The sequence below is a fragment of the Panulirus ornatus genome, chromosome 31 (assembly GCF_036320965.1).
Source record: "Panulirus ornatus isolate Po-2019 chromosome 31, ASM3632096v1, whole genome shotgun sequence".
Lineage (NCBI taxonomy): Eukaryota > Metazoa > Arthropoda > Malacostraca > Decapoda > Palinuridae > Panulirus > Panulirus ornatus.
The window spans coordinates 16,376,219-16,394,379 of record NC_092254.1 but is presented as its reverse complement, the minus strand read 5'-3'; the positions used below and the strand labels follow the sequence as shown (position 1 = coordinate 16,394,379).

General features: G+C 40.7%; 1 protein-coding gene across 1 annotated transcript in view; it reads left to right on the top strand.

Moving 5' to 3' along the window:
* Positions 1–18,161, top strand: part of LOC139758858 (glutamate receptor ionotropic, kainate 2-like) — a 146,677-nt gene that overhangs the window by 78,254 nt on the left and 50,262 nt on the right. The window contains exons 7-9 of the mRNA XM_071680723.1: positions 1,372–1,595; positions 1,766–1,894; positions 17,473–17,631. Of these exons, the coding sequence (XP_071536824.1) occupies positions 1,372–1,595; positions 1,766–1,894; positions 17,473–17,631 (512 nt within the window). The remainder of the gene's footprint in view (positions 1–1,371; positions 1,596–1,765; positions 1,895–17,472; positions 17,632–18,161) is intronic.

The window sequence follows — 18,161 nt, the reverse complement described above, 5'->3', positions numbered from 1 at the left end:
ACAAGAGAAAACTTCCACTCTTGGAGCGGAAAACGATGTTGGAAATTATAGGTAGAGATCTGATAGTGTAGAGGACAGTTGGAATTCAAAGAGCAGTAAAAGATCGGTGGAGGAGGGTACTCATATAGTGTTCAACAGAGGGAAGGTTAGAATTAAGACCACAAATGTTGCAGAAATTGATAGAAAAAGTCAAGTCTAGAAGCTGTGGCTGTGGAAGTAGGGTAGACCCCCAGTTGCATGATAGCGGTCAAATGGGCCCTGAAACCAGTCAAACCCCTCTCGACCGTGGCGCCGCACGGTAAGGAAGAATAGAAAAAGAAATAAAGATATGTGTCAATTATCTTTTGTCAAGTGTTGTGTGTGAGATTAGGGCTGAACGTCGGCAAACCACTGTGACTGAGGCAAGGAGAAAAAAAAGACGATCAAGGCCTGAAAAGTGGGTACGTGACATACATCGCAGTGATGGGCCTCAACGCCTCTGCTATTAACCCTCCCTAAGCTCAGACGGTAGTGGTTGTAGTCTGGGGCTACCTACTGCTTACTATGTTATTGATATACCTACGTAAAGTCTTTCATTCAATTTTCCGTTTCAGTATTTACCTTCCCTGTTGGAACCTTTTCCATTCTGCTCTGGGCACTTTATCAAGAAAAAGAAAGTGTAATATTACTTCGACGGTTGGGTAACTTACAGTAATAGTGGGGTGGTAGGCCACTCATCATTAATACTAGTAGACAGGTTGACAGGTCACTCATATATAAATACTGGGGTGAGCAGGTCATTCATACTTCAATACTGGTGGTTAGGTCACTCATACCTTAATAATGAGGTGAGTGGGTAACTCATACTTCAATACTGATGGTTAGGTCAATCATACCTTAATAATGAGGTGAGTGGGTAACTCATACTTCAATACTGGTGGTTAGGTCACTCATACCTTAATAATGAGGTGAGTGGGTAACTCATACTTCAATACTGATGGTTAGGTCAATCATACCTTAATAATGAGGTGAGTGGGTAACTCATACTTCAATACTGATGGTTAGGTCAATCATACCTTAATAATGAGGTGAGTAGTTAATTTATACTTCAATACTAGTGGTTAGGTTACTCATACCTAAATAATGATGTCAGCAGGTCACTCATACTTCAATACTGACGGTTAGGTCACTCATACCTTTATAATGAGTTGAGTCGGTAACTCATACATTGGTAATGAGTTGCATAGATCAGTCTCGTATTTTTCTTGAGACTGATAGGATACTCTCATAACACTGCTGAGACTTATGGGACTTATGGGACTTCCTCGTATCAATAGTGAGGCGGGTAGGTTGCCTTCACATGTTACATCACCTCTACCCTGACTGTAACAGTTACGTCAGTTGTCGTGGTGCGTGACGGTGGTGGTGGTGAGCGACAACCCAGCCTTCCTGGCCTCTTTCGCTCAGTGGTCCCTCAAGGGCCACCTCCTGGTGTGGCCGACGAGGCTCCTCGCTCTCACCCACCTGCCCCTCCTAGACCTGCAGGACCTCCAAAGGACCTTCTCCGTCATGAATGCCATGTTGATCGTTGTAAACGACGCGTTAGAATACGTCAGGTGTGTCTTATGGAAAGCTTGACTCATCTACAAATATAAGATTTTCTAAAGAGTCGATTATTTCGTGAGATATGTGATAGCTCAGGCTTGATAGTGACAAGAGAAGGACACACACACTTTGAATCAAACAGAAACAAAAAGAATACACTGAACAACTCTCGTCCTCACAGGTGCAGGGTATATATATACCTACCATACAGCCCACAGGAGGCCCAAGTGTCGCTGGTTGCCACATGGACATCCCACGAAGGAATTAGACTCACCAGTCAACTCCCACTCTTTCCTGATAAGTTTTCAAAGTAAGTTGATGAGAGTATATGCAAGAAAGTGAAGTAAATGTAGAACAAATTGGAGCGATGCGATATACAGGGGACGACGTGCTGTTAATGGGCCCAACCATAGAATATGAAGCATTCGGGAGAAAACTATGGATATGTCTGTGGGGGCCTGATTGTGAATAGGTGGCTGTGGTCCTGGTGCATTATACATGACAGCTAAGGAGATGTGAGCAAATGAGGCTATCTCTTCCTCTATTCCTTCGCTTAGGCGGAAAATAACGAACGTGTAGCAAATGAAATTGGTATGAAAAAGTGACTTCACAGAACGTATATATGTTTAAAGACCGTAAGATTACAAAAAGTTTGATGAATAGAGCCAAATGAATGCAACCTCCCTCCTCCCTATAATGAAAAGCAGACAATTACTCAAACAAACACAGACACAGACAGACACACACACACACACACACACACACACACACACACACACACACACACACACACACACACACACACACACACACACACACACACACACACGTGCACCTCCAAGCTCAAATTCAGAGGGAAGGTTAACAAAGGTGATATATTGGCTTAATAAAAGACATGAAAAGGTGCACATAGGTGGAGATATAAGGAGATATAGGTGACGCTCCAGCCAGTTAAATTAGATAAGGTATAAGAGTGGAATGAGTATAGAGGGACAAGTATAGGGGAACAAAAAAATTTTAAGAATATTGTGGGCAAGGCAAGTGAAGATCATATTTTGTTCATAATTTCTTCAGTAATTTGTCAGTGAAAGCACAGCTAATCAGGTTTAGAGATTCGCATAGACAAATAGCTTAGGACGATATATAAACCGTGTAAGGCACTGAATAAGGAGTTCAAAGGTGCTCTCATAGTGGAAGTCACTAAAGCTCCAACACTAATAAATTGGGACCAGCAAGAGGCCTTAGAAAACACTGCAAAATGTATAAAAGATATAAAGGAGTACCAAAAAGTTCTTGACTCATATAGGGCTCATTGTCCAAATGAAATTCTACCATATGTTCTAAAGATGTGTGCAGATATACTAGGCAGATCTGATGAAGTACTGGTCAAGATGTCACTGGAGAAAGGCAAAGTGCCAGGGGAGTGAATAAGAACAAACATCACAGCCATCTATAAGGAAGGAAACCGGGAAAAAAGGCGCTGAACTACAGACCAGTCTTCTTGACGAGTGTTGACTGTAAGATACTGGACAGATTGATTAAAAAACAAATGAATAGCCTTCTACGGAAGAGAAAGTACCTGAGTAAGAGGTTCTAGAGAAAAGAGGTCATGTTCAAAGAACCTCTTAGATTTCTATGAGAGAGGGAGCACTCTCTTACACAAAATAGAAGACTGTGTGGTATGTTTATATTTTGACTGCCAGAGCATTTGTCACTACACTGCATGGAAGGCTGGTCAAAACGATAGATCACCAAGGGGAAGACTCCTCCGATGGATAGACCAGCTTAGACGAACGGAATAAAGGACACATCTCAGAAGAGACGTCTCCAAATGAGTAGGGGTCACCATTGAAGTGCCCTAGGGTTTTGTTCTTAGACCGCTAGTTTTCTTGATCTATGTTATTTTTCTGATTATGTCTGCAGATGAGACAAAGCTAATGAAGGAAGTAAAAAGTGAACAGGACTGCAAGGTCTGATATGCGGTTGATGAAATTCAACTCGAACAAATGTGAAGTAATGAGGAATGGATACAAGCAAAAAAAAAAAAAGGATCTCGATATGATTATTATGTAGCTGAAAATAGGTTTCAGATGATGTATGTGAGAATGATTTGGAGTCGATTCATTCTAAGCTATTACTAGAGTCCCTCATATGGAGAACAGCACTGCAGACAACTGTCTTATGGCAGACTTCAGAATAGCTTAGAAGTACATGGACAATGAAATAGCACATTCAGCAAGCTGTGCATATCCTATATTTGGCCAAAAACAGATGATGCTCATTAGGTTTAGTCATCGCACCCAAAGAAGTAAGAAGAACTAATAGAAAAGGTCAAAAGGAGGCAGCAAACATGGTATTAAATCAAGAACGTTAAGTTCCAGGAAAGATCAAACGGTTATAATGTTCCTCACCCAGGAAGGGAGAAGGACTACAAGATTACAGCCATTACATTTTCAAAACAGTTCAATGATGTGGATAGTGAACGATTTTTCGAAAAATTTACGGCTTAAGCAAACAGGTTATATAACAAAAAATTAAGGAAGAAATTTGTTTACCACCAGGAAAAAAGAATAAACCTTTAAAGTGTAATAAAGATGGACTTCCGTGATGTAGAGGTTAGAATGCCTGACCTTGACGCATTCACGGGCCGCCCAAGGTAAACTCATAGAACTAAATCCAAGTTACGGTAGCCGATCGACAGTCATCTCAACTGTTCGTCCATCCCAAGAGGTTGGTCAATCAAATGGTTAAATCGTTGAATTTTAGGAAAAATGAAAAGATGTTTCGGAAGGAGGTAAATAAAATGAGTAAGACAAGAGAACAATGGAAACATCGGTGAAGGAGGCGAATGAGGCGGAAATAACGTGTAATGGTGAAGTGAGAAGGAGATGGAGTGAGTACTTTGAAGGTCTTTTGAATGTGTTTGATGATAGAGCAGATATATGGTGTTTTGGTCGAGTGGTGTGCGAAGTGAGAGGGTCAAGGAGAACGATTTGGTAAAAGGAGATATACTGAAAGCTTTGTGGAAGATGAAAGCAAGCAAGGCGATGGATTTGGATGGTATTGCAGTGGAACTTATCAAAAAAGGGGGTGACTGTGCTGTTGACTGGCTGGTGAAAATATTCAATGTATGTGTGATTCATGGTGAAGTGCCTGAGGATTGGCGGAATGCTTGCATAGTGCCATTGTATAAAGGCAAAGGGGATTAAGGTGAGTGTTTAAATTACTGAGGTATAGGTTTCTTGAGTATTCATGGGAAATTATATGAGAAGGTATTGATAGAGAGGGTCAAGGCATGTACAGGACACCAGATTGGAGAAGAGCAGTGTGGTTTCAGAAGTGGTAAAGGATGTGTGGATCAGGTGTTTGCTTTGAAGAATGTGTGTGAGAAATACTTAGAAAAGCAAATGGATTTGTATGTAGCATTTATGGATCTGGAGAAGGCATATGATAGAGTTGATAGAGATATTCTGTGGAAGGTATCAATAGTATATGGTGTGGGAGTTAAGTTGACAGAAACAGTGAAAAGTTTTTATCGAGAATATAAGGCATGTGTACGAGTAGGAAAAGAGGAAAGGGAGTGGTTTCCAATGAATGTCGATTTCCGACAGTGGTGTGCAATGTCTCCATAGATGTTTAATTTCCTTATGGAAGGGTTCTTACGGAGGTGAATGCAAGAATTTTGGAGAGAGGGGCATGTATACAGTCTGTTGTGGATGAGAGGGCTTGGGGAGTGAGTCAGTTGTTCTTCGCTGATGATACAGGGCTGGTGGCTGATTCGGGTGAGAGCCTGCAGAAGCCGGTGACTGAGTTTGGTAAAGTGTGTGAAAGAAGAAAGCTGATGGTGGATTTGAATAAGAGCAAGGTTATTAGGTTCAGTAGGGTTGAGGGACAAATAAATTGGGAGGTAACTTTAAATGAGAAAAACTTGAGGAAGTCAGATATTTTTGATAAATGGGAATGGATTTACCAGTAGATGGAACCATGGAAGAGGAAGTGAGTCAAAGGGTGGGGAAGTGTGCGAAGATTCTGGGAGCGTTGAAGAATGTGTGCAAGGCGTGAACGTTACCTCGGAGAGCAAAAATCGGTATGTTTAAAGGAATAAAGGTTCCAAATATGTTATATGGTTACGAGGCATGGGATATATATAGGGCTGTACAGAGGATGGTAAATGTGTTGGAAATGAAATATTTCAGGAAAATATGTAGTGTGAAGTAGTTTGATCGAGTAAGTATTGAAAGGGTAAGAGAGATATGAGGTTAAGAGAGAAGAAGAGTGTGAATTGAAATGGTTTGGTCACATGAAGGGAATGAGTGAGGAAAGATTGACAAAGAGGATATATGTGTCAGAGATGGAGGAAACGAGAAGTGGGAGACCAAATTGTAGGTGGAAGAATGGAGTGAAAAAGAATTTGAGCGACTGGAGCCTGAACATACAGGAGGGTGAAAGCCGTGCAAGTAATAGAGTAAATTGGAACGATGTGGTATACCGTGGTCGACGTGCTGTCAATGGATTGAACTAGAGCATGTGAAGCGTCTGGGGCAAAACATGAAATAATTTGTGGGGCATGGATATGGAAAGGGAGCTGTGGTTTCGGTGCATTACACATGACAGCTAGAGACTGAGTGTGAACGGATGTGGCCTTTGTTTTCTTTTCCTAGGGTTCCTTCGAGCGCACGTGGGGAGAGGGGAAGGGGGGCATTTCATGTGTGGAGGAGGCGACAGAAATGGATGAAAGCAACAAGAATGAATATGTATATGTGCATATGTATATGTCTGTGCATGTATATATATATATGTATACGTTGAAATATATAAGTATGTATATATTCAAATGTGGCGTTTAAGTATATAGCTTCGGCCATTCTTTAGCCTGTTAAATTGCGGTACTAAACATACGCGGAAGACAGACACTAAGTATAATAGATAATATATATATATATATATATATAAATATATATATATATATATATATATATATATATATATATATATATATATATATATATATATATATATATATACATATATATGTAAATATATACATATATATATTTACCTCTAGGATAAGCTATATATATATATATATATATAAGATTTTGTGTGATCGCGGCCTGAACATACAGGAGGGTGAAAGGAGGGCAAGGAATAGAGTGAATTGGATCGATGTGGTATACCGGGGTTGACGTGCTGTCAGCGGATTCAATCAGGGCATGTGAAGCGTCTGGGGTAAACCATGGAAAGTTCTGTGGGGCCTGGATGTGGAAAGGGAGCTGTGGTTTCGGGCATTATTGCGTGGCAGCTACAGACTGAGTGTGAACGAATGGGGCCTTTGTTGTCTTTTCCTAGTGATACCTCGCACACATGAGGGGGGAGGGGGAAGGTATTCCATGTGTGGCGAGGTGGCGATGGGAGTGAATGGGGGCAGACAGTGTGAATTGTTTGCATGGGTATATATGTATGTGTCTGTGTATGTATATATATGTGTACATTGAGATGTATAGGTATGTATATTTGCGTGTGTGGACGTGTGTGTGTATACATTGTGTATGTGGGTGGGTTGGGCCATTTCTTTCGTCTGTTTCCTTGCGCTACCTCGCAAACGCGGGAGACAGCGACAAAGCAAAATAAAAAATAAATATATATATATATATATATATATATATATATATATATATATATATATATATATATATATATATATATATATATTTGCTTTGTCGCTGTCTCCCACGTTTGCGAGGTAGCGCAAGGAAACAGATGAAAGAAATGGCCCAACCCACCCCCATACACATGTATATACATACGTCCACACACGCAAATATACATACTTACACAGCTTTCCATGGTTTACCCCAGACGCTTCACATGCCCTGATTCAATCCACTGACAGCACGTCAACCCCGGTATACCACATCGATCCAATTCACTCTATTCCTTGCCCTCCTTTCACCCTCCTGCATGTTCAGGCCCCGATCACACAAAATCTTTTTCACTCCATCTTTCCACCTCCAATTTGGCCTCCCACTTCTCCTCGTTCCCTCCACCTCCGATACATATATTCTCTTGGTCAATCTTTCCTCACTCATTCTCTCCATGTGCCCAAACCATTTCAAAACACCCTCTTCTGCTCTCTCAACCACGCTCTTTTTATTTCCACACATCTCTCTCACCCTTACGTTACTTACTCGATCAAACCACCTCACACCACACATTGTCCTCAAACATCTTATTTCCAGCACATCCATCCTCCTGAGCACAACTCTATCCATAGCCCACGCCTCTCAACCATACAACATTGTTGGAACCACTATTTCTTCAAACATACCCATTTTTGCTTTCCGAGATAATGTTCTCGACTTCCACACATTCTTCAAGGCTCCCAGAATTTTCGCCCCCTCCCCCACCCTATGATCCACTTCCGCTTCCATGGTTCCATCCGCTGCCAGATCCACTCCAAGATATCTAAAACACTTTACTTCCTTCAGTTTTTCTCCTTTCAAACTTACCTCCCAATTGACTTGACCCTCAACCCTACTGTACCTAATAACCTTGCTCTTATTCACATTTACTCTTAACTTTCTTCTTTCACACACTTTACCAAACTCAGTCACCAGCTTCTGCAGTTTCTCACATGAATCAGCCACCAGCGCTGTATCATCAGCGAACAACAACTGACTCACTTCCCAAGCTCTCTCATCCCCAACAGACTTCATACTTGCCCCTCTTTCCAAAACTCTTGCATTCACCTCCCTAACTACCCCATCCATAAACAAATTAAACAACCATGGAGACATCACACACCCCTGCCGCAAACCTACATTCACTGAGAACTTTCACTTTCCTCTCTTCCTACACGTACACATGCCTTACATCCTCGATAAAAACTTTTCACTGCTTCTAACAACTTGCCTCCCACACCATATATTCATAATACCTTCCACAGAGCATCTCTATCAACTCTATCATATGCCTTCTCCAGATCCATAAATGCTACATACAAATACATTTGCTTTTCTAAGTATTTCTCACATACATTCTTCAAAGCAAACATCTGATCAACACATCCTCTACCACTTCTGAAACCACACTGCTCTTCCCCAATCTGATGCTCTGTACAAGCCTTCACCCTCTCAATCAATACCCTCCCATATAATTTACCAGAAATACTCAACAAACTTATACCTCTGTAATTTGAGCACTGCCTTACCGGCTTTCATCTTCCGCAAAGCTTTTACTATCTCTTCTCTGTTTACCAAATCATTTTCCCTAACCCTCTCACTTTGCACACCACCTCGACCAAAACACCCTATATCTGCCACTCTATCATCAAACGCATTCAACAAACCTTCAAAATACTCACTCCATCTCCTCACATCACCACTACTTGCTATCACCTCCCCATTTGCGCCCTTCACTGAAGTTCCCATTTGCTCCCTTGTCTTACGCACTTTATTTACCTCCTTCCAGAACATCTTTTTATTCTCCCTAAAATTTAATGATCCTCTCTCACCCCAACTCTCATTTGCCCTCTTTTTCACCTCTTGCACCTTTCTCTTGACCTCCTGTCTCTTTCTTTTATACATCTCCCACTCAATTGCATTTTTTCCCTGCAAAAATCGTCCAAATGCCACCCAGAACATCTTTTTATTCTCCCTAAAATTTAATGATACTCTCTCACCCCAACTCTCATTTGCCCTCTTTTTCACCTCTTGCACCTTTCTTTTGACCTCCTGTCTCTTTCTTTTATACATCTCCCACTCAATTCCATTTTTTCCCTGCAAAAATCGTCCAAATGCCTCCCTCTTCTCTTTCACTAATAATCTAACTTCTTCATCCCACCACTCACTACCCTCTCTAATCAACCCACCTCCCACTCTTCTCATGCCACAAGCATCTTTTGCGAAATCCATCACTGATTCCCTAAATACATCCCATTCCTCCCCCACTCCCCTTACTTCCATTGTTCTCACCTTTTTCCATTCTGTACTCAGTCTCTCCTGGTACTTCCTCACACAAGTCTCCTTCTAAAGCTCACTTACTCTCACCACCCTCTTCACCCCAACATAAACTCTTCTTTTCTGAAAACCCATACAAATCTTCACCTTAGCCTCCACAAGATAATGATCAGACATCCCTCCAGTTGCACCTCTCAGCACATTAACATCCAAAAGTCTCTTTTTCGCGCGCCTGTCAATTAACACGTAATCCAATAACGCTCTCTGGCCATCTCTCCTACTTACATACGTATACTTATGTATATCTCGCTTTTTAAACCAGGTATTCCCAATCACCAGTCCTTTTTCAGCACATGAATCTACAAGCTCTTCACCATTTCCATTTACAACACTGAACACCCCATGTATACCAATTATTCCCTCAACTGCCACATTACTCACCTTTGCATTCAAATCACCCATCACTATAACCCGATCTCGTGCATCAAAACCACTAACACACTCATTCAGCTGCTCCCAAAACACTTGCCTCTCATGAACTTTCTTCTCATGCCCAGGTGCATATGCACCAATAATCACCCATCTCTCTCCATCAACTTTCAGTTTTACCCATTTTAATCGAGAATTTACTTTCTTACATTCTATCACATACTCCCATAACTCCTGTTTCAGGAGTACTGCTACTCCTTCCCTTGCTCTTGTCCTCTAACTAACCCCTGAGTTTACTCCCAAGACATTCCCAAACCACTCTTCCCCTTTACCCTTGAGCTTCGTTTCACTCAGAGCCAAAACATCCAGGTTCCTTTCCTCAAACATACTACCTATCTCTCCTTTTTTCACATCTTGGTTACATCCACACACATTTAGACACCCCAGTTTGAGCCTTCGAGGAGGATGAGCACTCCCCGCGTGACTCCTTCTTCTGTTTCCCATCTTAGAAAGTTAAAATACAAGGAGGGGAGGATTTCTGGCCCCCAGGTCCCGTCCCCTCTAGTCGCCTTCTACGACACGCGAGGAATGCGTGGGAAGTATTCTTTCACCCCTATCCCCAAGGATATATATACATACGTATATATATATATATATATATATATATATATATATATATATATATATATATATATATATATATATATATATATATATATATATATATATATATATATATATATATATATATATATATTTTTCATACTATTCGCCATTTCCCGCATTAGCGAGGTAGCGTTAAGAACAGAGGACTGGGCCTTTGAGGGAATATCCTCACATGGCCCCCTTCTCTGTTCCTTCTTTTGGAAAATTTAAAAAAAAAAATATATATATATATATATATATATATATATATATATATATATATATATATATATATATATATATATATATATATATATATATATATATATATATATATATATATAATCCATTGTGGAAGGTATTAAGAATATATGGTAAATATATACATATATATATGTATATATATATATATATATATATATATATATATATATATATATATATATATATATATATATATATATATATATATATATATATATATATATATATATATATATATATATATATATATATATATATATATGTATATAGTGCCACTGTACAAAGGCAAAGGGGATAAGAGTGAGTGCTCAAATTACAGAGGTATAAGTTTGTTGAGTATTCCTGGGAAATTATATGGGAGGATATTGATTGAGAGGGTGAAGGCATGTACAGAGCATCAGATTGGGGAAGAGCAGTGTGGTTTCAGAAGTGGTAGAGGATGTGTGGATCAGGTGTTTGCTTTGAAGAATGTATGTGAGAAATACTTAGAAAAGCAAATGGATTTGTATGTAGCATTTATGGATCTGGAGAAGGCATATGATAGAGGTGATAGAGATGCTCTGTGGAAGGTATTAAGAATATATGGTGTGGGTGGCAAGTTGTTAGAAGCAGTGAAAAGTTTTTATCGAGGATGTAAGGCATGTGTACGTGTAGGAAGAGAGGAAAGTGATTGGTTCTCAGTGAATGTAGGTTTGCGGCAGGGGTGTGTGATGTCTCCATGGTTGTTTAATTTGTTTATGGATGGGGTTGTTAGGGAGGTGAATGCAAGAGTTTTGGAAAGAGGGGCAAGTATGAAGTCTGTTGGGGATGAGAGAGCCTGGGAAGTGAGTCAGTTGTTGTTCGCTGATGATACAGCGCTGGTGGCTGATTCATGTGAGAAACTGTAGAAGCTGGTGACTGAGTTTGGTAAAGTGTGTGAAAGAAGAAAGTTAAGAGTAAATGTGAATAAGAGCAAGGTTATTAGGTACAGTAGGGTTGAGGGTCAAGTCAATTGGGAGGTAAGTTTGAATGGAGAAAAACTGGAGGAAGTAAAGTGTTTTAGATATCTGGGAGTGGATCTGGCAGCAGATGGAACCATGGAAGCGGAAGTGAATCATAGGGTGGGGGAGGGGGCGAAAATCCTGGGAGCCTTGAAGAATGTGTGGAAGTCGAGAACATTATCTCGGAAAGCAAAAATGGGTATGTTTGAAGGAATAGTGGTTCCAACAATGTTGTATGGTTGCGAGGTGTGGGCTATGGATAAAGTTGTGCGCAGGAGGATGGATGTGCTGGAAATGAGATGTTTGAGGACAATGTGTGGTGTGAGGTGGTTTGATCGAGTAAGTAACGTAAGGGTAAGAGAGATGTGTGGAAATAGAAAGAGCGTGGTTGAGAGAGCAGAAGAGGGTGTTTTGAAATGGTTTGGGCGCATGGAGAGAATGAGTGAGGAAAGATTGACCAAGAGGATATATGTGTCGGAGGTGGAGGGAACGAGAAATGGGAGACCAAATTGGAGGTGGAAAGATGGAGTGAAAAAGATTTTGTGTGATCGGGGCCTGAACATGCAGGAGGGTGAAAGGAGGGCAAGGAATAGAGTGAATTGGATCGATGTGGTATACCGGGGTTGACGTGCTGTCAGTGGATTGAATCAGGGCATGTGAAGCGTCTGGGGTAAACCATGGAAAGCTGTGTAGTTATGTATATTTGCGTGTGTGGACGTATGTATATGCATGTGTATGGGGGTGGGTTGGGCCATTTCTTTCATCTGTTTCCTTGCGCTACCTCGCAAACGCGGGAGACAGCGACAAAGCAAAAAAAAAAAAAAGAAATATATATATATATATATATATATATATATATATATATATATATATATATATATATATATATATATATATACTTCCCACGCATTCTTCACGTGTCGTAAAAGGCGACTGAAGGGAAGGGGAGCGAGGTGCTAGAAACCCTCCCCTCCTTGTATTTTAACTTTCTAAAAGGGGAAACAGAAGAAGGAGTCATGCGGGGAGTGCTCATCCTCCTCGAAGGCTCAGATTGGGGTCTCTAAATATATGTGGATGTAACCAAGATGAGACAAAAGGAGAGATAGGTAGTATGTTTGAGGAAAGGAACCTTGATGTTTTGGCTCTGGGTGAAACGAAGCTCAAGGGTAAAGGGGAAGAGTGGTTTGGGAATTTCTTGGGAGTAAAGTCAGGGGTTAGTGAGAGGACAAGAGCAAGGGAAGGAGTAGCACTACTCCTGAAACAGGAGTGGTTAGAGTGTGATAGAGTGTAAGAAAGTAAACTCTAGATTGATATGGGTAAACCTGAAAGTTGATGGAGAGAGATGGTTGATTATTGCTGCATATACACCTGGGCATGAGAAGAAAGATTATTAGAGGCAAATGTTATGGGAGCCGCTGAATGAGTGTGTTAGTGGTTTTGATGCACGAGACCGGGTTATAGTGATGGGTGATTTCAATGCAAAGGTGAGTAATGTGGCAGTTGAGGGAATAATTGGTATACATGGGGTGTTCAGTGTTGTAAATGGAAATGGTGAAGAGCTTATAGATTTATATGCTGAAAAAGGATTGGTGATTGGGAATACCTGGTTTAAAAAGAGAGATATGCATAAGTACACGTAAGTAAGTAGGAGAGATGGCAAGAGAGAGTTATTGGATTACGTGTTAATTGACAGGCGCGCGAAAGAGAGACTTTTGGATGTTAATGTGCTGATAGGTGCAACTGGAGGGATGTCTAATCATTATCTTGTTGAGGCGAAGGTGGAGATTTGTAGAGGTTTTCAGAAAAGAAGAGAGAATGTTAGGGTGAAGAGAGTGATAAGAATAAGTGAGCTTTAGAAGGAGACTTGTGTGAGGATGTACAAGGGGAGACTTAGTACAGAATGGAAAAAGGTGAGAACAAAGGAGGTAAGGGGAGTGGGGGAGGAATGTGATGTATTTAAGGAAGCAGTGATTGCTTGCGCAAAAGATGCTTGTGGCATGAGAAGCGTGGGAGGTGGGCAGATTTGAAAGGGTTGTGAGTGGTGGGATGAAAAAGTAAAATTATTAGTGAAAGAGAAGAGAGAGGCATTTGGACGATTTTTGCAGGGAAATAATGCAAATGAGTGGGAGATGTATAAAAGAAAGAGGGAGGAGGTCAAGAGAAAGGTGCAAGAGGTGAAAAAGAGGGCAAATGAGAGTTGGGGAGAGAGAGTATCATTAAATTTTACGGAGAATAAAAAGATGTGTTGGAAGGAGCTAAATAAAGTGCGTAAGACAAGGGAACAAACGGGGACTTCAGTGAACGGGGCTAATGGGGAGGTGATAACAAGTAGTGGTGATGTGAGAAGGAAATGGAGTGAGTATTTTGTAGGTTTGTTGAATGTGTTTGATGATAGAGTGGCAGATATAGGGTGTTCTCGTCGAGGTTGTGTGCAAAGTGAGAGGGTTAGGGAAAATGATTTGGTAAACAGAGAAGAGGTAGTAAAAGCTTTGCGGAAGATGAAAGCCAGCAAGGCAGCGGGTTTGGATGGCATTGCAGCAGAATTTATTAAAGAAGGGGGTGACTGTATTGTTGACTGGTTGGTAAGGTTATTTAATGTATGTATGATTCATGGTGAGGTGCCTGAGGATTGGCGGAATGCTTGCATAGTGCCATTGTACAAAGGCAGAGGGGATAAGAGTGAGTGCTCAAATTTCAGAGGTATAAGTTTGTTGAGTATTCCTGGTAAATTATATGGGAGGGTATTGATTGAGAGGGTGAAGGCATGTACAGAGCATCAGATTGGGGAAGAGCATTGTGGCTTTAGAAGTGGTAGAGGATGTGTGGGTTAGGTGTTTGCTTTGAAAAATGTATGTGAGAAATACTTAGAAAAGCAAATGGATTTTTATGCAGCATTTATGGATCTGGAGAAGGCATATGATATAGTTGATAGAGATGCTCTGTGGAAGGTATTAAGAACATATGGTGTGGGAGGCAAGTTGTTAGAAGCAGTGAAAAGTTTTTATCGAGGATGTAAGGAATATGTACGTGTAGGAAGAGAGGAAATTGATTGGTTCTCATTGAATGTAGGTTTACGGCAGGGGTGTGTGATGTCTCCATGGTTATTAAATTTGTTTATGGATGGGGTTGTTAGGGAGGTGAATGCAAGAGTTTTGGAAAGAGGGGCAAGCATGCAGTCTGTTGTGGATGAAAGAGCTTCGGAAGTGAGTCAGTTGTTGTACGCTGATGATACAGCGCTGATGGCTGATTCATGTGAGAAACTGCAGAAGCTGGTGACTGAGTTTGGTAAAGTGTGTGAAAGAAGAAAGTTGAGACTAAATGTGAATAAGAATAAAGTTATTAGATACAGTAGGGTTGAGGGTCAAGTCAAGTGGGAGGTAAGTTTGAATGGAGAAAAACTGAAGGAAGTAAAGTGTTTTAGATATCTTGGAGTGGATCTGGCAGCGGATGGAACCATGGAGGCGGAAGTGAATCATAGGGTGGGGGAGGGGGCGAAAATTCTGGGAGCCTTGAAGAATGTTTGGAAGTCGAGAACATTATCTCGGAAAGCAAAAATGGGTATGTTTGAAGGAATAGTGGTTGCATCAATGTTGTATGGTTGCAAGGCGTGGGCTATGGATAGAGATGTGCGCAGGAGGGTGGATGTGCTGGAAATTAGATGTTTGAGGACAATATGTGGTATGAGTTGGTTTGATCGAGTAAGTAATAACAGGGTAAGGGAGATGTGTGGTAATAAAAAGACTGTGGTTGAGAGAGCAGAAGAGGGTGTTTTGAAAAGGTTTGGTCACCTGGAGAGAATGAGTGAGAAACGATTGACCAAGAGGTTACATGTGTCAGAGATGGAGGGAACGAGGAGAAGTGGGAGACCAAATACGAGGTGGAAAGATGGAGTGAAAAAGATTTTGAGTGATCGGGGCCTGAACGTGCAGGAAGGTGAAGGCGTGCAAGGAATAGAGTGAATTGGAACGATGTGGTATACCGGGGTCGACTTACTGTCACTGAATTGAACCAGGGCATGTGAAGCGTCTGGTGTAAACCATGGAAAGTTCTGTGGGGCCTGGATGTGGAAAGGGAGGTGTGGTTTCGGTTCATTATTACATGACAGCTAGAGACTGAGTGTGAACGAATGGGGCTTTTCTTGTCTTCCTAGAGCTACCTCGCGAACAGGAGGGGGGAGGGGGTTGTTATTCCATGTGTGGCTTTGTGGCGATTGGAATGAATAAAGGCAGACAGCATGAATTATGTACATGTGTATATATGTATATGTCTGCGTGTGTATATATATGTATACATTGAGATGTATAGGTACGTATATTTGCGCGTGTGGACGTGTATGTATATACTTGTATATGTGGATGTGTTGGGCCATTCTTTTCGTCTGTTTCCTTGAGCTACCTTGCTAACGCGGGAGACCGCGTTAAATATATATATATATATATATATATATATATATATATATATATTTAATGTAAGAATTAATTATGCATGAAGCGTCTGAACACTGGTAAAATGCATATATAGTACCACTGGAGTTGAAAAATGTGCTCTTTCGGATGCTGATCAACAGAAGTACGGCTTTAAGATTGTAGTGTAGCATTGACCTTCGGCCACTTTACCAATGTTACGCATGGAACTGAACGAAGCTGTAGAAACAATAATGTGCTCTGTTGGAGATGGAGTATTTGTGGAAGTCTTGTTGCTGAAAGTTTTACAGAAGTGCAGGGCATACAGGACCAATGTGTCTTAGTTAGGAGGGAGATTCAAGAGAAAGCTAGAGACCCAGCGGTTGACAGTGCAACATGGAAGGATCTACATGAATAGCAGATCGCATTAACATTAGAAAGATTAGTAAAGCATAAGGTTGATGGAAGCTAATCACTGATTATCTTATGGTTTGGAAGATCATCTGCATCATACGTGAGATCAGGAAAAGTGAGGAAAGAAATAGCAAATGCTTAGCGAAAGACTTCTGAAAGCTATGGAATTGCCAGATGCAATTATCGTGATGAAAGAATGGAAAAGAATTTGTGTGTAGAGATCAAACGAAAAGGGGCGACGAGTTATGTTTATATTTGAGTTGAAGTTCTGCGGTCGAGAGGTACTTAAGCAGGCAAAGAGACGTGAGCCCGAGATGGAATTCAGTGGTGCATTCATTAACTGTGATAGATCAAAGGAAGAGAGAGGAGAGCAAAGAATTCAGTCAGAGAAGAATGGACTTATGTCATAAAAACACTTATTATGATCCACTTTAAATGCAATCTTAAAGTGAGTGAAGTCATAGGACTATGATTCATTGCTCTCATCTCGTTTCACCGTATCATATGTCGCTCATATCCTGTGCTTGCAATTAGCGAGTGCGGAGAGTTCATATACTCGATTGGTAGAGCATTCAATGATTGCTCTTTCTTCCAAGGAAAGGAACGCCTGTGTATGTTTTAGTAACTATAAACTTAGTGTGGATATTGATATACGACAGCGACACAATTAGTGGTCATTACAAATAGAGAAGGGATGATTGATAGTAATATAGAGAGAATAGAGTGATGAAGCGTTTAATTCTGTAATATGAGTAAAAGGCAGTTGCTATCACGGCATATTATCTTTTCTGCTAGATTTCCTCACCGTCCGACCCTGATGGTGGCGGCGGAGATGACCCCGTACAACAAACTGATTCTCGAAGACGATGCCTCGGCCCCTGGAGGAAAACGAATCACATTCAGGGGACCCATGTCCAAGCTGACCCATTACTTTTCTACTGCTCTTAATTTCTCGTAAGTTTATCTCATTCTAAAATTTCGCTCCTTAGGAGAAACCCCTTTCTTATAGTAAGTCGTTCATAGATTCCATTGTACCTATCATACCCTAAATTAAAGGTCAGTTTGCCTAAAACTAGTACGCAATTATGCCAGTTGAGATATCCTGTGTGTCATACTCTGTTCCTTAAAGTAAGAACTTAAAACAGTGATACTCAAAAGTTACGATAAAGAAGATTAGTACTAATCATTGCTTATTTCTTTTTCGTTATTAATGAATTATTATATTCTACAATGTAATCTACATTTCACGAAGAAAAACTCAATCCCTTGTCCTATCACTATTATGTATCTCGTACATATTTCTGTATTGCTGTGTTACATTTTTATCCTCGAAGGGCCGCAGTTTTTGTCTCTTCGCTTTCCCCTTCGTCACATTGTTTTGATTGTGATAATAATCTACGCTCATTTTCCCAGAGTCTGTGGTGGTGTATTTGTCGAATTCTTCGTCTTGCACCATAATCTAATACAGAAATATTCTCTTTTGT